Raw genomic sequence first — 23,153 nt, forward strand, 5'->3', positions numbered from 1 at the left:
AAACAGTCGCTAACATCGCTATCTCCTATTACCAACTTTTGGAGATATTCGCGCTAAGCGCGAATATCTCCAAAAGCTGAGACCTGCCCTGAGCAGTTCTTAGCCATGTTATCCAATGGGAGGTGGATAACATGGCTAAGAGCATTAGCTCGGTAATGCATGAATATCGCTGACTTTTCAGCGATATTCATGCATTGCGGCCGATTTTTATCGCATTTGCAATAAACCTTGGTAATACCAAGGTTTATCTGCGATAAAAATCGCCGCAGCTCAGCGGTAAATTTTTGTCTCTAACCAAGCAATAGCGATAATTATCGCTATTGCTTGGTAATATGCCCCATAATGCCTGGGGGACTTATATGCCAAGATGAGCCCATGCATGACAGGAAGCAATGTATAGTTTTGGTGGTTCTTGACACTAGGTAGATTTTCAAGGGAGCAACGCTATTTATCCAGAAAAAACACATTGTCAGATTCAAATGCAGAGAGACAGACACATACATGTGCACACAAAGATGCATGCACAGTGAGCTTTGTAAATGAATCTCAGCTCCAAATCCAACTCCTGCTCACCTTGGCTCCTGGGCTGATAATGCACCTCACTCCACACTTTCTCTCTGGCTCCTGCTGGCCTACACTTGGGTAAGTCCACTCTGACTCGAGCTCTTGCTACTGATTGCACTCTTCTTTCCTGGCCCATTCTCACACAAATTGAGTGACTGATAGAGCGAGGCCTAGGACATGTCCAATCTCCTTGAAAGTAACCTTACTGGATTTGGAGATGATAAATGCCTCATAGGCCAACGCAATGCAGGTCCCATAGGTTGCAGGTCTCTATAGGTCAACACAGTGTGTGTGTTTGTGTTTTAGCATGAGGCCCTTCGATTGGTTTGGGTCGCTGACGCTCTAAGGGTCTTCAGATGAGCACCGCTGTCTTCTGTAAAGTGCCTATACCTTCTGAATGATGTACTGGGCTGAGCTTCACTCTGGAGAGCTACTTCCCTAGTGTTGTTAAGCTACCACTAGCTCCTGAGCTCGTGAGTTATACTGAGACAGATCTACACACATACAAAGAAAGCTGTGATTATATTTTTTAAGCCAACCTGTAGGCTTAAGTACTGCTTTGACCGATTGCTACTTTGCAGTGAAATGTATTTGGGTATATTAAATGTGTGTGGCGGTGTTTTGTCTGTTTTGCCTCCCTGTATGAGGCTGCATTCAAAATATGTAGCGTTGGGGCCAAAGTGTGGAGTTAGGGGGAGGGAGGCTGCATAAATTGAGTTGTGTCATGGGCCTCATCTGTCCCCTCCAAAACCCTTCCCAAAGACACAATTGTTAAGATGAACATACAACTGAGATCATGAGAAGGAGGTGATGGATGGTAAGGAAAGAGACCTGGTCTGGCTAGTGTTCTCTAGATGAATTTTAGGGGTGCCCTTACATAAAGAGAACACAATGAGCTAGAGAGGGTGTTGTGAAGGATGCACAATCATGCACGTCTATGCTTGATGAACAGATGACTTTCATTTGAAATGCTGTACTTCCCTTACAGCGCTACGGGTGACCAGTGTGGATTTTCAGCTATCTGCAAACAGGACTGCCCATAACACCAATGAGTTTAGCAACCCGAAGCTGATTGTGAGAAGAGGCCAGCCATACACCGTGATTCTGAAGACAAGCAGAGCTCTGAGATCTCAAGAGACCATTGGGTTCACCGTGGAAACAGGTAATTACTCGTGTTACATCAATCACACAAAACAGCATGTAATCTTGCAAGGCTGGTAGTCAGATGGCAGCCTCTCATACAATGCACATCGAGCAGACATAAAAAGTCCTGATTGACGAGCAAATACTCTGTATACCATAGGAAATTTGCAAGGAGACAAACTCCACTGTTCACTCATCTCAGCTGTGCCAACTTTGACACTTTCAACTAACAGGCTGCTTAATCTCTGTCCACATATGTAGTTATCATTGTTACTACTGGGCCACATCAGTAGAGGGCAAACTGCATCATTGCCATGTAGACTTTATTATACTCTACCCTCACAGGCTGATCATACTCACGAATACCTCTGATTGACCTAGAGTTGGTGTAATGAACTTGCCTTACAGGGAGGTTGGTTCCAAAAGGTGCCATAAATGTTTGCCTTTCTTCATTCCATGGATTTTGGGGGTAACCAGCTGTAGCAATCAGTGCCCCTTGGTTTGCCCTCTGCTATCCCTGGCACTGCCCTTTCAAACCTAGGGGCTTAGGGGTGGATGTATCAAGCCTTTGCGAATCGCAAACAACCTTTTTGCATGTTTTGTAATGTATTAAAAAATCGCAATTTAAGGAATCGCAAAAAATTGCGATTCCTTATTTTGCTATAGCATTTAAGGAATCACAATTTTTGCGATTCCTTAAATGCTATGTATGTACCAATTTCAATTTGCAAATTTTGGTTAAGAACCCGCAAATTACCACCAACTTGTTGTTGATGGTAATTTGCGAATTCTTTGAATAAAGCACAATTTGTCATTTGTCAAGGTGGCATGTGACGCACACACATGCCCATAGGGCATGTATGTGCGCCATATGCACACACATGTACATTTCAGGGGTGCAGCAGGGTGTCTTTGAGACACTCCTGCACCCTTGAAATAATTCTCAAATTGCAATTAGCAAAATGCGAATTTGCAATTTGAGAATTACTTCACAATCATAAAATATGGCCTCCTGGCCCATAGGAATGCATGGGAAAATATTCCTTATTTGCGAATTCGCAAAATGCGATTTTGCAAATAAAGAATATTAAGGAATCGCTAAAAAATAGCGAATTTTTACATACATTCCATTTTGCGAATTCTAAATAGCGATTCGCAAAAAATCGCTATTTAGGATTCGCAAAATGGAATCTTGATACATCTGCCCCTTATTCACAAGCCTCTTGCACCACATGTACGTCACTTTTCCCAGCGTTAAAAGTGTCGCACCAGCGGCGCAAGGGGTTTGTAAATAAGCACCCCAGTTTCTGGAGTTTTGAAGGAAGCAGCAGGAACAGAAAGTAAGCAGGCTCTCAGGAGCCTTCATCTTGTTGCTTAGCAGCAATTAAGACACTGCTGAAGGGGCAAAGGCTGGTGCAAGTGGTAAACCCTGTGATGTCAAATTTTACTTTGCCACTTCCGCTAGCCCAGGCATTTTGGTGAACCAATGTCTACACTTTACCCCTGTACTGACTGAATATATTGACCCTGGAGATCACATTGAACACACAAACATGCCTCATTTTACACAATCATCTAACTTGGCTCTTTGGGCATTCACCGTCAAGGATTCCATTGTCTACTCATTTCACAAAAAACAAATCACAGTTCATAGTCACTTGGCAGCGGGGTAATCCCTCAATACACTCAGTCAGAGACTAGCCATCTCAATGATGTGCTCGTTTTATAAAAATAAAACCATGTTCTTGCAAGCTCACATTCGACAGCCAATCCAGCTTCAAACCACCACACAGAAAAACAATCAACAGTATGCATTAAATATAGATGCCTCGTCGCCTGATAAAGGCATCACACACCCCTGTCAAAGGCAGAAACTTTCCAAAAAATACTGCCCTGGAAGACGGCATCCCCCATCCCAACGTGGACAACTGGTAATGATAGCCACACCTATGTGCACTACAGTGACCACCTCAATCCAGGTCTATACAGACACTGATTCCAGCTGTAACTTTTCACCAACAAATCCTTATTTTCAGGTGTGTTAGTTTAATTGATTGAACTGAAGCAAAGCAAGACTACAGCGCCCAGAGTGCATAATGTGATCCCCCCCCAAAAAAGATTGGGATTGACAATTGGCATTACCTACGTGTTCGCGCCTGACTCCAAATTGTCAGTGCAAGCCAAAGACAAAGATGCTTATTATGTGGGTAGGATTTTTCCAGCCACGCACACCTGACAACAAGGGGACTCTGATGTTCATTATTACTGGCCCGCTAATATCAACCAAGACAGTCAAATGAAGACCTTCCCTCCTGCTTCTGTCCATCTGTCTCTCTCATGGTCCTGCCACTAACTCTAGACTTCAGCTAACAACAGTAGTTAATGGCAACATTATAAGCGCTGTGATTGGCTTAGCCAATCTCACCATTCCAGATATGGTACTAAAACTCATTGCTCACATTTCTTTTCTGAAGGTCCATCGCCATCAGCAGCAAAAAACACAAAAGTTGTGTTTCCGCTCTCAAGATCTGCAAGCAGCGGTACCTGGAGCGCAGTTCAAGGGTCAACCAGCTCCACTTCCATAAAGGTCACCATTACCAGCCCGGCCAAAGCCTGCATCGGTTTCTACAAATTCAGCGTGCAGATCACCTCCGGTGGCAGAACAACTTCGGCACCATTCGGAGACTTTGCACTACTCTTCAATCCTTGGTTTTCAGGTACAACCTTCAATCTTTATTTTTAAGACTGAGGTCTTCTAGCACTCACTATTTCAATGTCAAAGTTTGTTACTCACCACGAATGATTACAAAAGGCTGGTAAGAAGCATTCTTACAACAACATCTATCAAGTTAAATGAACTGGTTTTCATGGATACACAATTGCAATACAATGTCTTTTTCTATAATAATTATTATTATTATATTTAAGTTTATAGAGCGCACAGCTACCCGAAGGTTTCCCGGTGCTAGGAACAGGATGAGGGCAGAGGACCAGCGAGTTAGAGACTAAGGAAAGAGAAAGGCAGCCTATTGATTAAACAACCATGACTTAGTGTCCTTGCGGAATTTGAGATAGCTAGGTTCTGTGCGCAGGTGAAGGGGAAGAGAATTCCAGAGGGAAGGAGCCAGGTAAACAAAAGACCGTCCGCCCATTCTGGCTTTCTTGATCCTGGGTACACAAAACTTATGCTGGTTGGCAGAACGGAGGGCCCGGGAGGGACAATATTGCTGAACTAGCATTTTAAGATAGGATGGGGCCTTTTCAGATTTGATCCTGTGCATAAAGCACAGGGCCTTAAACTTTGTACGACTCTCAATGTGGAGCCAGTGCAGGTTACGTAAGGAAGTGGATCTCGGGGATTTATTAGGGAGTTTGCAGAATTGCCTGACCGCTATATTCTGCACCGTCTGTAGTTTATGGGTTACTTCTTTGCAGGCACCTAGGTAAAGGATATTGCCATAGTCCAGTCTGGATGTTATTAGGGCCTGGACTACGGTTTTTTGTGTGTCCTGAGGAAGCATCCAGATGATCTTCTTGAGCCACTTGAGGATGGTAACACAAGTGGAGCCAACTCTGACCGTATGTTGTTTCATCGACATCTGGTCATCAAAGATAATGCCGAGGTTTCGGGCAGTTTTGGAGGGGGCAGGAAGAGGGCCCATTTGAGGCGGAAAATTATGGGGGCCCCACAATGATGGCTTTAACTATATAAATTATTTAGCATGTTATAGCAATTCTTTGACAAAAGAAATTTAAAAAGTTTTTCAATAAAAGAAATCAATTTTGTCATGTTTAATATCAGTAAGTAGTGTACATTGATTTGTTCAAAATAATTGTTGTGGTGCCCGATGCTTTTTTCTGTATTTTGGACGCTTGCTTAAGTTTCTTTTCCCTTTCCTAATAAGACACTGATTTCTGCTCAGGCAAACTCATGTCTCGAGCCCCTAGAGAAGAGCCTTGTGTATTGAGTCTGCTGCCCCCCAACCAAGTGCAAGGCTCTGCCAGAAAAAGAGTGCGCACAAAATATATCCCCCTCGATAGTACGGAAGACTCCCTCATCCTTAAATGGGATGACTTCTGGAAGATGTGCAAAATATGCAAATAGAGTGTATGGACAGTCCATCAAGCCTTGCATTAAGACAATGTAGCAAGTGGTGTGACTTGTGCTCTTCTGCTATTGGTGGGATCGAAATTGTCAGATCAGTTCTCTAAATCCTGCAGGGTATCAGAGGTACTTGGCACTCCATGTGGCAGTTACTGACCAATATGCCAGGCTCCCATTGGGCTGGGATAATACTGCACAAGTTCTTGAATGTCAAGAACCTCTTACATTGGCTTGGATTTTCAAGGGATTGTGAGGGCGAGAAGTCAAAACCTCCTCTTGATTGGTGTAGGAGTGGGATTTGGATATAGATAAGATATGGATGCAGGTAGAAATTGGAAGGACCAGTCCATGTTTTACCATTATGAAAAGCATAGGCATATAGGGTTTATAGAGCATTTATCTAGGCTAATCACATCTTACCTTAGAGTTCTCTCAATCACATCTTACCTTAGAGTTCTCTCAGCGCTTTTTGGCTTGATGCATTGCAAGCTTCCATGTCGTAGGTGCTTCCCTGGTGCCTCTACAGCTGATTTACATACAGTTGGTCCCTCTCTGCAAGAGTGGAGATGAGCTAAAACACAATTGAATGTATTGATCTCAGAGTTCATACTTGTGGTTCCGATTGACACCAGGATTTTCCTCTGGCGCTTTTTTTGCCCACTGGGCGAGTCACCCTAGGTGCTGAGGTATGCTTAGACCTGGATTCCTTGCTTGCTGCGCCATAGAGATTCAAGCTGCACCTCACTGATGAAGCCCAAAGGGATAAAAAGGGATTTTATGTGTTCCTATTGAGAGAGATGTGGCTCAGCAGTTAAGGGTATACTGTTTATGATGGACCAAGACAGATTTGCATAAGTCTAGCTTCGACCAATAATAACACGAAAGAGCTAAACTGATGGTATGGAATAGATCGCAGTAAACATTCCATTTAATTGACAGGGGTTGAAATGAAAACAAGTAGGTACTCTGGGGTGGGAAGGATGGCAAGGAGCTTTCATCACCGGTTTCCTGCCTCGTGTGCATTAATGAGCCAGGACAACTTGCAAGTTGTTGTTTTGCACCCCATAGATTTGTGCATCAGTTGCAGCACAAAACTGAACTGTGTCTCTAAGCAGTCACTGTGCAAGAACAGCAACTCGATTTTGGACATCAGGCCCTGCATTCTGACTGGCTGATTAAATATTTAAATTTCACACTTTTCAGAGTTTTAGTAAACAGCCATTCCTGCATGATGCTGCCCTCTTTTAGGGACATTTAATGGGCTGCACAACTAGAACGCAATATTTATGTTCTAATATAGAAATAGAACAACATGTTATAATGTATTCATGGCTACTCAAATGGACTAAAAGCCTAGAAGCCAACTGTCACAAGAATACATAAATAGTCCGCAGGGAACACACCAGAGTGAAGTAAATGTATGTCACCAATGTATATCTGACACAAATGAAAATGATGCACTCAGGCTTTGTCTTCATGTGTCTATGCTGTGTAAACAATGTCTATGCAAAACGCCCTGCTCTGCTTATAAGACATCAGACAAAGAAGAACTTAGATTCTCAACCACATGTTATTTGCTTTTGCCTCACACCACATATTTGACATAAGAGGTGTCCATCACACCTCTAGAAGTGCTGATCCTTTCTAAATGATTGGGATAACTGGTCACTATCTAAATCACTTTAAAATAAATTAACTGGATGGAAATGTATTTTATGTGAATAACATGAAAGTAGCATACAGATAGGCCACCTTGAATAAAATTGAATTTTCATGTCTCACATGTTCAGAACTGGGTCCTCATGATCCCTAACTTGGTGATGTTATCACAGCTGTACTGGGAACACAAACCAGCACTGGCAATTCAACCGGCCCGGCCTGTGTGGGGGAGTGCTAGTGGAAAGCAGTGCTGCCGCTTTAGCACTGCTGCCGGCAGTGCCGGCCGCTTTAGCAACACTGCTCCTGTTTTTGTTGCAGAGGACCGATATTGCAGCACTGCTCCAAAACCGGTCCATACTGCTCCAAAACCGGCGCCCACCCTTCCGACTCACCTGCTCTCTGCCCGCTAGATCTAGTTCGGCCTTGGATATTATAGCATATAAAGTATACAATGGCCTTATGTGGGACATATAATCCTTTATAAGACATCCTTGGTAAGACCAAGGCTGGTCATTCTGCAACTCTGGCATTTTCCAGTTGCTGCAGGCTAAGGGCCTGCTTCAGAACAGAATAGGTTTCTATTAGAAATGGGGTTTCTGATTGTCAGAATATGCACCCTGTACAATCAGGCCACCACTATGTTAGTCTGGGTAAGCGAGATACACAATAAAAGATAACCTGTGCTCACCCTCTGGTAGTTTCACACTGAACAGTCAGGCTTATCTAAAGAGGCAGTGTATAAAGTATTTGCGGAACACACACACAGCAACACTGAAAGCACCACAAACATACTCCACACAGGGTTGGAAAAATAGACAATACGTTTATGAGTAAAACAAGGCCAAAATGAAAAAAATACAATACGTAGAATTGGAGTTATGGATTTTTAAAGATTAAATAAAATTATAGTACTAGAATCATAAAATTCCAACCAGGGACATTTGGTCAGATTAGACCGGGGTAAATCCAAAGTTCAGGCTGACTGTGACAGAGGGCAGGCTGGCTGCAGGACTCATGAAGGTCTAACTGACAAAATACCTTGGATGGAGGAAGCGTTGACATCGAAGACTCAATGCAACGAGCAGAGGAGGCAAGGCACTGTTGTCTAACCTGTGGATGGAGGCGAATCGTTGTTTCCAATTTGCGCAGTTGATGAAGGCTTCACCAATGAACCCTTAATGATGCAGGCAATGCATCATCATCGAGCTGTGCAGTCTGCCTGCGTCGAGCCACGCAGTATGTTGAAGCGATGTCGTCAAGCCGCAGTCATGTCGGAATCAAAGGGTGATGTGTTGGTTCAGAGTGGCTCATAGCCGTTGCTGTGTATGTTTTGATGGATCAGCACTGCAGAAATCACCTTTCAACGGCCCAGTACTGGATTGGCATTACTTGGCAAGACAGGACTCACATATGGCATAGTCCAGAGAATTGCTGCAGGGTTGAAGGAAGTCTTTGATGGCCCGAGACTTCAGAACAGGGGGCAAGCCAGCAAGTCCTTGGAGTCACTCTGAGTTCAAGTGAGATGGGTCCAGTCCTTGTCCTCAGCAGTGCGGAGATCAGCAGGCAGCAGGGCAGCACAGCAAAGGATCGCAGAAAAGCAGATCTTCCAGAGCAGCAATCAAGAAGAGTGGCAATTCATTTAGCAAAACAGTCTCTATTCTTGGCAGAGTTCTTCACAGGTCCAGTAGTGTACTCTTTTGTTAGACTCAGAGCCACAGTACTTATATTCAGTTGTGCCTTTGAATTTTGGGTGACTTCAAACAAGTGTCTTTGAAGTGCACACAGGTCCTTTCTTTACAGCCCTGGCTCCAGACTATCAGTACGAGGTAATCAGCCCTTTGTGTGGTAAACAGGACACTGCCTATTCAGGTGTAAGTGTCACCTCCCCCCTCTTCTTGCCCTGGAAGAGCTATCAGAATGCAGATGAGTTGTCTGTCACATCTACCCTTTCTGTGTTGCACAAAGTGTAGCTGTCACCCACCCTAGACGTGTATTGGAAACAGGTTGCAGGCAGTCAGAGCAGTAGGAGCAGAGAAATGGCCACTTTATGAAAGTGGCATTTCTAGGATTGGTAATGATAATTCCAACTTTACCATTAAAGAGTATTCATCATTACTATTCGAAAGATATGAGACATGATGCAGCTACTCCTTTCTAATCAGAGATTACAGCTTAAAGATAATTAAGTGATTTCCATTGTTAACCTATGATGAGAGTAGGCCTCACAGATATGCAAAACTTAAAAGTACATGTCCTACATTTTACTTACACAGCACCCTGCCCTGTGGGCTACCGATGGCCTACATTAGGGGTGGCTTATGTGTAATAAAAGGAGATTTTTAGACTTGGCAAGTAGTTTTAAATGTCAAGTCCAAGTGACAGTAAACTGCACACACAGGTTGTGCAATGGCAAATATCAGACAGGTTTGAAAGGTTACTTGTGTGGGTGGCCAAATCAGTGCTACAGGCCCACTAGTAGCATTTAGGTTACAGGCCCTGCATATATGGTATACCACTTTACAAGGTACTTACAGGTAAACTAAACATGTAGTATACACCAATGTTACCATGTTTAGGGGAGAAGCACACTTTAGCACTGGTCAGTAGTTGTAAAGTGCTCAGAGTCCCACTAAAGAGATTCAGCAATAAGAGGAGGCAAGCAGGCAACAGCTTAGGGGAAGACCAACCTAAGGATGACAGGTCTAACAGTTGCCATGACCCAGCCATAAAATCCTCCACAATGTCATATTAGTCATAAACCCTTTCAGTGTGGGGCTGGGTTGAAGATATCTACCATGACTGATTTAGGTTTTTAGTAGGTCTCTCACCTTTGCATTTTATAAAGCTTTTCAGATCTTTGAACTATTCTTGGGTGGGGCCTGTTATCACTACAGTCCTACAGAACACACATACCTTGAGTTTTCTGGATCACTTCTGTGCTGAAGCCAAGTATATTATGTCTTGCCATCAGAAGTTACACTTATTTAGCGTGGCCCGAGACTGGTGATATGCAGGGCCACTGGAGTTCTAAGGAAGTCACAAACAAAATTATGCTGCAGGGTTTACTAAATTATGTGACAGAAGAAGGCAAATTATGTGGCAAAATGCGGTACATTCTGTGGCAGTATTAAGTTACTATTTTGCATTGTAAAACACATTGCAAAATAGTCTCTGAGCAAAGAGTGTACATTACCAGTTTAACACCTGAATGGAGCAAAGACAAACAACATGGTGTCAAAATAGCAATTGCAACTGCGCTGCCACTGTTTTGCACAATATTTGGCCGTTTTTAAGCAATTTTGTTTTTTGTTAAAAGCTGCAAATAATGCAGCAGAGGGTCTTCTGTGTGTCAAGGGTGGTTGATCTCTAATTATGTGAAAAACTTGGTAGATGAGCATAATTGCATTGGTCCATTTGCTAGGGCAACCATGTGTGCAAATGCAGCTTTTCTCCAGGCCTAAAAAAGTGCAAAAGTGTGTCTGTGCTGAAAGAAAAACATGAGATGTGTGTGGGCATGTGAGTGGTGGATATTAGAAAGGGTCTTCAACTCACTGCAATAACTGTAAATGTGTTTTTTTTCCTTTTCGTTAGGGGACGATGTCTACATGTCAAATGATGCAGAGAGGAAGGAGTATGTTCTGAATGAAAATGGGATTATCTTCTGGCACATTGATGGCTCTTTTAGACAATGGGAATATGGACAGGTGAAATGAAAAAGACCATCCAAGGGCTCTTATATTAAGTATTCTACTGATGTCCTAAAATAAGACTGCATAAAAACTTTAAACAAACATTAGCAAAGCCAATAGGTATGTTCTTTGTAACAGTGCAAGGTTTCTTTGTTTGCAAGTATGCAACATGCAAAAAGGCAAAACTGAAAAAAAAGTAAAGAAATGGCTCAGCAAGCGAGGCATATCAACCCAGGCAGGGAAGTGCACTCATTGTTCTGCTGGCTCCGCACAGGGGTTTAGGCAAAAGGCCTTCAATCACAGAGCAAGACAGCCAGTGGATGAAGTGGGCTGACTCATTGCCTCATGCTCAGTGCTGTGGTGATCTAAAGCAAAATGTTAGAGACACTGATATTCCATTCACTGTATAGGCATATGGAGTACAGTACACTACTACCCCACCCAACAACAATTCAGTTTGTAAGTTGTAAATACTGATGCAACATACAAATTGAAGAATGATAGACCTGGGTATGTATTACTGACAGTGTGCACGTTACCTGTTTGCACCTTAGTGCACCTTTAAACGGATGTGCTGGACGCAAACAGGGAAAGTACGTCCTATTATGATGAATAAGCTGCCCCCGGGCAGCTGTAAACTCGAGCATTCTGTAGAATATAGATCTGGCTGCTTTAATCAGCCACCCCATGCTTCACAGTGCAGGCAGCACCAACCTGCACTTTGAAGAATGTAAATGTAAATGTAAATGTGTTTCGATTTATATAGCGCACTTTAACCCAGGGGTCCCAAGGCGCTTGCTTAGGGAACCCGTCCTGGTATTCCCCTGTGAGATATCCCGGCCGGGTATCCACAAGGTGAAAGCCAGGCATCCCGCCGCGAGGGGCCGTAGTGGAGATTAAGCAAGCTATTGCCCAGAGTCGCAGAGTGTGGCCCCGTGAGTCGAGTAGGCACCGGAGCGAGAATTGTCGACTCCGTGGAATTTTTGAGCCGGAGACCCGCCGAGACGGGGAATCGAACCCTGGTCCACGGCTGATCACAGCTTCCGGGTCTGCCGCCTCTAACCACTGAGAGATCCTATGCAGGCTTGCAGGAGGAGTCTTGGGTGGTCCATTTTGCCATCTTTTTGTGGTTCACTGTGAATGTGCCGCCAAAGGGCATGTTTACGTCTGTAATACAACTCACGCACAGAGGCAAAGAGATTCCCCCATTTGCATAAGGACACGACCTCGTACAAATTAGTGAACAACCTCATATGAAAGCACTGGTGCTACATGTGTGCCAATGCTATCAGTACTGCTGAAGGGGGAAACATCCTTAACAACGCGGTCAGTACACTGCAATGCTGTTACATCACGGTCATTACAACCACGGCGATGTAACCACGCTATGCCATTACAACGCAAGTCTTTACATCGACTTGCGCTAGATGGCGTGCTAACATTAAAAATAGTGTAGTTTACTATTCCAACACCTTCCCTACTGATAAGTGGACTGGAGTTGGAATAGTAAATTACACTTTTCTAATGTTAGCACGCCACCTAGCCCAAGTCAATGTAAAGACTTGCATTGTAAAGGCATAGCGTGGTAACATCGCAGTCGTTGTAACGAATGCGATGTAACAGCACGCGTTGTAAAAACACGCGTTGTAACATCATACAACCGCTGAAGGTGCTCCACAAGCGTCTGCTGCCCCTTCTGTGATACCATAGTGCCCCAGGGCTACACAAGGCAGATGCACACACTCTTTTCACTCCCAGGGCACAATGCATATCAAGGCCACAGGTGCAAAAGGATATTTCATTAACACTTTAGTGGAAGAACCCAGATTCACTAATTCGAGCTGAGCGTGGGCCTATATCTGCTTGTAGGAAATGAACCTCTGTGCAGTGAAGTACACCCGAGGATGCATCGCTCCTGGATTGGAATCACGGCTGGACTGGGAGCACAAATCCGCTTTCCGCTATTTGAGACATACCTTGGGGACATTTGAATTGGATTACATTGTTGTTGTGTTGCATTGTGTGTAATCTTAGCCATGTGTTTGTTATATAGACGGTAGTGAGACAGTGACACTTTTAAGGAGTAGGGTATCAATGTTGAGATACTCTCCATTGCACCATCACACATGCCAACAACATAATGCTGGTAAATAGAGTGATATTAACATTTACATTCTATGAATCACCTAATTCTCACAAGCTTTGCCTTATTTTTGCAGTTTGACATAAATATTCTGGAAATCTGCTTCAAAATTCTCGATAAATGCCCAGATTACAAAGAAAATGCGGCAGAACATGTTTCCAAGAGGAACGACCCAAAATACATAGGAAGGGTGCTCAGCGCAATGGTAAGGAATAAGAGGTTTATTTATTCAGTAAAGCCTGGCAAGAAGTATGCAATCCGAGGGGCCATTGCAGTAAGGTTTGATCCCCTCAGGGTTATGGTACTGATGGATTATATTTCTGACTAGTTTGTCAACGCGTTGGATGTGGCTGAGTTGACGAAAGGTTTGACTGTGTAATGGCCTCATTTAAAGTAGCCTGGTATAAAGGAGTTGTTATACTACACCTGATATTACCAATGCTGGGGGATATTAGATTCATCAGGTCCCTGCTTTATTGGAGGGAATTAGCAGCTAGATTCATCAAAGACCCGTTTTGCGAGTCTTTAATAGCGATTCATAAGGAATCGCTATTAAGGACTTGCAAAACGGGATTCATGTAGGAATCGCTAAAAATATTGCGATTCCTACATCTTCCTTATTTGCGATTAGCAAATTGCTAATCGCAAATAAGGAATACTCCCCATAATCCTTATTTGCGATTAGCAATTAGCTAATCGCAAATAGATAGCGATTTCAAGGGTGCCAGGGGTTTCCAAAGGACACCCTGTAGCACCCCTGAAATGCAAATTTACACAGGTGTTGCGCACACACATGTCCAAAGGACATGTGTGTGTGTAACATGCAACAGAGAAAAATGCACTAAAGTGCTTTTTTCTATTTTTTTGCTATTTACCACGAAGTCAGACTTTGTGGTAAATAGCGACCAAATATTGCGAATTCGCAATTTCAAATTGGTTAATGAATTGCATTTAAGGAATCTCTAATAGAGATCCCTTAAATCCAATTCCTGGGAAATATGCGATTTCGCTAATAGCGATTTTTGCATTTGGGATGATGAATCAAATGCAAAAATTGCACTCGCAAAGGGCCAGATTCTCAGAATCTGGCCCTTTGCAAGCACAATTTAGCTTGATGAATCTGGCAGTATGAGTTTAAACCCTAATGTTCAGATAGTAACATGCAGATATTTTTTTTACTGCACTGATTCTCATATATAATGCTACATATCCAGGGATGTTTCCGAGGACAAAGGTTTCCTGATATGACTTAGAGCATGTGTTCCCTGATAAAAAAGAAGCCTTGGCAAAGCTAGTAGGTCTCGAGTACAAGAGCTATAGGATTTGGCGATATTTCGTAGCCATGCTGTACAACAGTATGACTGATGTGAAGCCTGACCAAAGTTAATAAAACAATGCTATGACACAGCCATCGCTCTACAGAGACAATACAGATGGAGGGAGGAAGGGTGGAAGGGGGAGAGAGAAGAAGACACCAAAGGGCAGGAGAGTACAGCGAAAGATGGGTGAGAAGGGCTGGAGACAAGCAGACAGACAATGGAGGATGTGCAAAAGGGACTGGGAGAAACCACATGGACAACGGAGAGTCAGCAGGGAGGTCTGGGGGGAGCCACATGGACAACAGAGGGTCAGTGGAAAGGGCATCTGGAAAGCTGCTAAACATTATAAGGTTGGTGGGAGTGGTTCGGGTAAGCAGATTGACAAGACAAGGAGGGTGGGAGGGCTGGGCAAGTACACGGACAAAGGATGGTTGTCTGCAAGTGATTGGAGCAAGCATATGGACAATGATGAGGAGTTGGAGCAACTGCATGGACAAGAGAGGGTGGGTGAGAGGGGCTGGGGTCAAGAAGATACACAACAGACATCATTCAGGTGGAGCTGGAGTGAAACAGAAGGACAACAGAGGGTGGAAAGGAGGGTCTGGGGATACGCAGATGGACAATGGAGGTTCATTTGGAGGGACTGGGAAAAGCACATGGACAATGCGGAGGGACGGGACAACTACATGGAGCAAGCAGAAGGACTATGTAGGGTAGTCAGAAGGGACTGGAGGCATAAATAAGGACAGCAAAGGGTGGTCATGAAGGACTGGGGAAAACAGATGGACAACAGAGGGTCACAAGAGAGACTGGGAGTAAGCAGACAGGGGACAGAAGCTGGGCGGGAAGGGTTGAGGCAAACAGATGGAGGGTGATCTAGAGGTTCTGGGGTCAAGCACATGGACAACAGTGGGTTTCCAGGAGGGGATGGAGGCAAGCACGTTGACAGAAATCGGTGGGCCGGAGGTGCTGAGGCAAGCATACAGACAACAGAGTGTTAGCAGGGTTGGGACAAGCACACAGAGAATGGATGGGCTGGCGAGGAACATGGAGGGGAAGAAGTACGTGAGGGAGATAAATGAAAAGTGCAAATACTCTCATTGAGTGCTTAAACAAAAATAAAAAAGTAGTGCCTGAAAAAGGGAACAGTGGAAGGACACAAGTAATACATCCTTGCTCCAGGGGAGAGTCAAACAAATGAGTAAGAGCCAAGCCTATGGAACCTACTGAATAAGGAGCCAGCTAATGACAGTGATAATGAAACCAACTAATTGTAAGCAATTGGGTGGCGTCTAAGCCCCCTGTAAGGTAGCCATAGTTCTAGTAGGAAACAGTGCATGATCTTACCTTAGATGAGACCTACAAATGCGGTTATACCGCAACATTGGGAGAAAGAATACCCCTTCATAGGTTACAATTGCACGAGGTGCTCTCCGTGTTTTGGACCTGATGTTAAGATCAGAGAAAAACTGTGAATACAGTGTGCAAGGGTTCTTGGTGTCCTTTGAGAGTGTTATTATCCGTAGTTAAGCAGCATGGGGTAGGACCTGGTGGTAAGTGTCAATGCAAATATCAGAGAGAGAGCACAATATGTGAGAATGTGATAATAGGGACCAGTGCTAAAAACTAGTGCAGATTCAATTAGCACCAGTTGTAACACTAGCACACAGGTCCAAATGATAACAGATGTGTCATCTGTGTATCGCAGTTCTTTCTCGAGATAGATGAGTGTCCATTTTAGATATGGTGGTTAATCCCAAGGATACGTAATATCACCTGCATGGCAAAGAGAAAGTACAGAGAAGAGGTATTGACATGGGGATTGGTAGAACATGTCTGTGAGATGGAAGCAACTAATACTCCTCTTCTTTGAGTAAAATAATGGAACAGGTTTGAAAACACTTCAGACTACTTCTATCGACATGGTAGCTAATGGTTAAATAAATAAGGACAAAGGGGGAAGGGTTTTTATGATAACATAAGTGTTACTGCAAGGCTTCACTGCATGTGCCACTAACACCACATTTTCCACATCTTGATTCTGCCTGCAGCTGTGCTTCATAGTAACAGATGTCTTACCTCTAGAGAGTGAGATAGGCAGTGTCTGTGATACTTTGGCCGGCTCTGTTACCAGCTTATCTGTCCCATGGAACAGGTGCCTTGCCAGAGCCAAGAATTCAGCCTGAAACAGGCTGGAGCCTTGCTTGGCTAGACCACTTTTCCATCAGTTGACTACCAGAATATCAAGTTTTTCGCATCGACTTACAAAACTATTGACTTCAGAATATAGAGTATCACTATATCTTCAAGGTAGGAGTGTAGAGTTACATATAGATTTACTATTTTTAAATCTACATAATTTAATGATTTGTATATGTCTTCAAGGTACATAGATGTAGAGGTATGCACAGTAAATCGATACATAACAAGGCATTATTACTATGATTATACTTTGAATTTCAATATTCTGCAGTCAATTTGTTGTATGTCGCTATTAGTGACCTTGATATTTCAACATACAAACTTTTATATGGTGGTCCACTTATGTTAATATATGACAGTGAAATGATACACGGTGCGCTTATCTGAAGAACATGTTGCTTCTTTCTTCACAGGTCAATGCTAATGACCAGGACAATGGTTTACTGGTGGGGAAATGGAGTGGAAGCTATGCAGATGGGGTTGTGCCCACCAAGTGGAACACCAGCACTACCATCCTCCGCCAGTGGGATAAGTCTGGACCCGTAAAATACGCTCAATGCTGGGTCTTCGCTGGAGTGCTGAACACAGGTACATAATAAGCAATAAGTGTGGAGTGTGGTATCATTCTTATTTGCAGGGTGCGCAACTATGATTAGAACCACCATAGAGCATGAGGGCGCTGGAAAAATGTGTAAATAATTGAAGGGGCCAAAGAATAACAAACGGAGAAAATATAATAGTGCAAGAAAAAAATGGGAATTGCGAGATAGCCTGAATTGAGAAAGTACTAAGTTTGAAAGCACACCATTGATTTGTGCTTCCTGTGCCTAGAGTCAATTCAGTCCAGGGCCAGACTGGGAACAGTAACCAGCCCTGGCAGATTGTTGCTCGACCGGCCCGCCCTGGAGAGGGGGTGCTAGCAGAAGGCACCACTCCTGCTTTTGTTATAGGGGCTCGATATTGCAGCACTGCTGCAAAACCAGGTCCCAGTGACAAAACCGGCTCCCTCTGGCACAAACCACCTCCCACCCCTCCAGCCCACCGGGGCAATGCTTGGTGCCCATACGACTGGTCTGGCCCTGATGCAGTCACTCATTTTTTCTCAGCAGGCCAGATAAAGGCTCTCTCAGAAGTCCTCAAATAGCCTGGATTGTACTTGCTAGCTTGATAGCCCTGGACAACACCTGGCTGGTGAAGATGCTATTAGAAGAAACAACCTCTCAGCCAGGATGCAAAGTAATATTTTGATAGAACCTCATCAGTACATTCGGGTATATATAAAGGCTGTTAAATGAGTGTATAGGCAAGACAAACCAATATGTCTGGAACTAAATCACCCCCGATCCGGAAGCACTGTTGCATTGTCAAAAAATTCCACAATGGGTTTCCATTCGATCTTTTTATTCTTGTTATTCCAATCATTTCAATTTTTTAATTCGTTTTAGCATTTGAAATCCATATTTTGTATATGCATCTGATGCTGAAGGTATGCACATCCAGGCCTTTTCCATAAAGCACGACTTATACAAATCTCATCCTCATTAGTGTGTCTTTCCCAATGCATTTCGGGCATTTTACTTGCCCTACTTCAGGGGTTCACTACAAATATAAGCAATACCTATAGACATTATGTTTAAATTTATAAAACACTTTACATCCTAAGCTTGTAACATGCTCATTATATATGCATTTATAAACTGCTTCACTCGGCGTTTCCCTCTAATAGTCAACAACATAAGACCTAAATTTAATATAACCCATTACTTCTCCCTTTATGTCTCACATTGTTAACCATATTAACACTATGTGGAAATGTCGCCCCACTGCCTGAATTTATAAGTTTAACCCATGCGCATCAAACCAAATGTTCTAAAAACGCTCCCGTACCTGTGTTTGCAGGTGCGGGACCTATTCCTCCTTTTTATTCCAAAAACCGGATGTCAGCTCTCTCACACCTGCTTCCCTTTTAACTACCTATGAGGTTCCTCCCCCCTCTCTTCTACGTCTTGCTACACTACAGGACCTATAATCCTCTATTCAATGATACCGGAATCAACTTTCCGTTACGGCTGTGAATGATCAACATATGACGACACCCACACCAATTTACCCCGCCCTCCCTTGTGATGTTTCCTACTACTCTGATTTAACTGTCTACATGAAGCATAATATGTACAGAATGAAAACATATAATAGAATTACAATTTGTTTTTAAAATTCAAGTCCATATAATGAGCTGCTCCGTATCAGAACTTTTTGTAGTAAAGTGCTTAAAACCATCAAAACACAAGAGTCCGTTAAGTTTGTTGCCACAGGAGCAGTTCAAACTCGCTCCCCCAAGATGAGGCGAACAAGGTTTTCAAGTGACCATCCATTTTTTCAAAGTGAGCCATGTACACCGTGGGTGCTACTTCAAATTGGGCTGAAGAGTTAAGTTACTAAATGATGGGTTGAAGTGCACACCTTTTACTTGCTGTTTTCAAACTTGAATCATTTTAAATTGCGTGCATCCTGGAAAAGTGGTCCGCCCATCGGCCACATTAAAGTACAAACTAATATGTCGGGAATCAAATCACCCCCGATCTGGAAGCACTGTTGCATTGCCAAAAAATTCCACAATGGGTTTCCATTCGATCTTTTTATTCTTGTTATTCCAATCATTTCAATTTTTCAATTCGTTTTAGCACTTGAAATCCATATTTTGTATATACATCTGATGCTGAAGGTATGCCCATCCAGGCCTTCTCCATAAAGCAGGACTTATACAAATTTCATCCTCATTAGTGTGTCTTTCCCAATGCATTTCAGGCATTTTACTTGCCCTTCTTCAGGAGTTCACTACAAATATAAGCAATAACTTTAGACATTATGTTTAAATTTATAAAACACTTTACATCCTAAGCTTGTAACATGCTCATTATACATGCATGTATAAACTGCTCCACTCGGCGTTTTCCCTCTAATAGTCAACAACATAAGACCTAAATTTAATATAACCCATTACTTTTCCCTTTATGTCTCACGTTTGTAACCAGGGCCGGACTGACTACCGGGCAGTTTGGAATGCTGCCAAGCTGGGGGCTGATTTAATTGCAGTGGGGGCTGATTTCGTTCATGAAGACCTGCGTTCGCTTCGAAATAATTAAAGCAAAATGAATTTCGTTTAGCACACACAGGTCTCCATGAATGAAATCAGCCTCCAGCTCAGCAGCATTCCAAACTGCCCGGTAGCCAGTCCGGCCCTGTTGTTAACCATATTAACACTATGTGGAAATGTCGCCCCACTGCCTGAATTTATAAGTTTAACCCATGCGCATCAAACCAAACGTTCTAAAAACGCTCCCGTACCTGTGTTTGCATGTCCTGGACTTATTCCTCCTTTTTATTGCAAAAACGGGATGTCAGCTTCTCACACCTGCTTCCCTTTTAACTACCTTTGAGGTTCCTCTCCCATCTCTTCTACGTCATGCTACACTACAGTACCTATAATCCTCTATTCAATGATACCAGAATCAATTTTCCGTTACGACCGTGAATGATCAACATATGAAGACACCCACACCAATTTACCCCGCCCTCCCTTGCGATGTTTCCTACTACGCCTGATTTAACTGTCTACATGAAGCATAATATGTACAGAATGCAAACATATAATAGAATTACAATTTGTTTTTGAAATTCAAGTCCATATAATGAGCTGCTCCGTATCGGAACTTTTTGTAGTAAAGTGCTTAAAATCATCAAAACACAAGCGTCCGTTACGTTTGTTGCAGCAGGAGCAGTTCAAACTCGCTCCCCCAAGATGAGGCGAACAAGGTTTTCAAGTGACCATCCATTTTTTCAAAGTGAGCCATGTACACCGTGGGTGCTACTTCAAATTGGGCTGAAGAGTTAAATGATGGGTTGAAGTGCACACCTTTGACTTGCTGTTTTCAAACTTGAATCATTTTAAATTGCGTGCATCCCGGAATAGTGGTCCGCCATCTGCCACATGAAAGTACAAACTAATATGTCGGGAACAAAATCACCCCCGATCCGAAAGCACTGTTGCATTGCCAAAAAATTCCACACTGGGTTTCCATTCGATCTTTTTATTCTTGTTATTCCAATCATTTCAATTTTTCAATTCGTTTTAGCACTTGAATCCATGTTTTGTATATACATCTGATACTGAAGGTATGCCCATCCAGGCCTTCTCCATAAAGCAGGACTTATACAATTTTCATCCTGATTAGTGTGTCTTTCCCAATGCATTTCGGGCATCCCAATGCCCGAAATGTATGGAGTGAGAAGACACATTCTTTGATACCAAACACAACATATTTTAGTGTTACCATAATGGAGCTGGCACTTTCGAGCGTGCCCATTTGGCAGCCAATGTTATCCCTTGGACTGCTAACACATATAGTAGTTCCCAACTGGGTTCATCACTATAGAGAGGTATATGCTTGAACTTAAAAGTCCACGCTTTTAGTATAATGCACCCTGCCTCCTGGGCTGAGGAGGCCTACATTAGGCGTGCCTTACATATATTAAAGGCAGTGTAGGTGACTGTGCCACACATGGCGAGGGCATAGTTGAGTTTGATCAGTTTGCTCTGCTCCTGCAGTATGCAATGGCAAGCCTTCTGTCAGTAGTTGTTTTGGGTCACTCCAGGTAAGACAAAACTATACAGCATTCCTGGGGGCCCCTGTACCACCAATGCCCTGGTTACCCCAGGTACCATATACTGGGTTCTTCTAAGGGGGTAAAGTATTTGTTAACTTGGAATTACCAAATTTACCTGTTTTGGTAGTGAGCAAAGGCACTGGGGTCTGGGCAGAAGACTCCAATGCACTCTCAGAGTCATGATCATCAGCATTTTGAGAAAAAAGTGAGCGGTGACCTACAATATGGGGCACTTTCCTACAGATAATAATTTACTCAAAAGCATGAGATGAGTAGAATAGGAAACAATATATCCGAATCTGGACTCTAACTGGGAAAATTGATGTGCAATGACAAACTGCACAAATTGCTGTCATAAATGTATCATCTGTATGATCAATTCAGTATTCAGTAAATACATAATACTATCTCAGTTCATATAGCATAATGTTCCTGAAAAATCAAAGATTTCTCGTTCATGAAAATAGGAAGAATTTAAATGTTGAACTGCAAAACACGTGACAACTTAATTTCGTATTTCAAATCATATGTGTTTGCATGCTGTGTTTATTTCATCCCTGACTCTTTTCTGTGATACCTACCTAGAGCTTTTGTTGCATGAGTATCTGCTCGAACATCTTTGATAATACAAAGGTTTTCATTATTTTGGAATTACTACTGAATGTGTTATTGCACTTTACATCAATCCAGTTACCACAGGCACGGAACATGTTTTTGTATAATTTGAGATGTATTACATTACCTTCGCACTGGTGGAAAAAACCAAGTCAGATTCACTTTTGACATTTTTGAAATAGGAAAGGGAGATAATGGTATTAGCTTCAAGGCAGTGTTATACACCATGACAAAATGATCAAACTGATACTATACCATGTTTGCTGCATTGACAACTCAAAATTGGCAAACATATATATTGTTCGATTTTTAAAGTTGCATAGGTATCACTACGTTTGATGCTAAATCGGTGAGCTCCATTTTTATTAGGTTGAGCCTAGAGTCAGCACGCAAGCGCTGCTCTGCGAGACTTGCTGTACTGGAGTATGGCATAAAAGCCCCGCCTACTCTTCGCCCATGTTTGTCATTGGCTTGTGTCATTATCCTTCAGAAATGGTGGCTTCTGATTGGTAAAGAGGCTTGTTAGTTCCTCCTTAGTACCGCCTTGTCTTCATTTTCACCCTCCCTTGGCGACTGGCCCTTTCACTTCGGTTGTTACACGGTACATGCTATTTACTCTTGTAAGCATTATTTTCTTTATTGAGTTTCTCTACAGTTGTAGGCCCAAGCAGCATGTCCAGTTGTGGCGGCTTGCCAGGACCTCCCAGGCTGCTTCATCAGATGGGCTTGGCCTCTCATGCGAAGGAGAGTCCGCCATTTAGGTTTGATTCTGAGGCCGGTCACCCATCAGGGAACTCTGCCCGTCACCTTGGTCTTACTGTGTGGTGGCCAGAGCAGCACTTAACAGACTCTCCTGCACACAGGCTGCCAGTCGCTTGGTCTCCCTCACCTTTTCTGCTAGCCAATGCCTACTACGGGGACTTTGGTGGCTGCAGCATTCACTTTGGCAATGCCAGGTGTCACAGGCTCGTGGGATCAGCCACGGCCCGCCATCTTGGAAGTGCAGTGTGGCAGCCAGTTGGCCCGTCTCAGGGTCGTTACCGCAC

General features: G+C 43.2%; 1 protein-coding gene across 1 annotated transcript in view; it reads left to right on the top strand.

The window, feature by feature from the left end:
- LOC147705980 (protein-glutamine gamma-glutamyltransferase E-like) overlaps positions 1-23,153 on the top strand; it is a 101,775-nt gene that overhangs the window by 29,510 nt on the left and 49,112 nt on the right. Inside the window, exons 2-6 of the mRNA XM_086932436.1 lie at positions 1,553-1,726; positions 4,182-4,424; positions 11,063-11,175; positions 13,380-13,508; positions 17,238-17,412. Coding sequence (XP_086788562.1) covers positions 1,553-1,726; positions 4,182-4,424; positions 11,063-11,175; positions 13,380-13,508; positions 17,238-17,412 — 834 coding nt within the window. The remainder of the gene's footprint in view (positions 1-1,552; positions 1,727-4,181; positions 4,425-11,062; positions 11,176-13,379; positions 13,509-17,237; positions 17,413-23,153) is intronic.

This window comes from Lissotriton vulgaris, chromosome 7, assembly GCF_964263255.1.
Source record: "Lissotriton vulgaris chromosome 7, aLisVul1.2, whole genome shotgun sequence".
NCBI classification, from domain to species: domain Eukaryota; kingdom Metazoa; phylum Chordata; class Amphibia; order Caudata; family Salamandridae; genus Lissotriton; species Lissotriton vulgaris.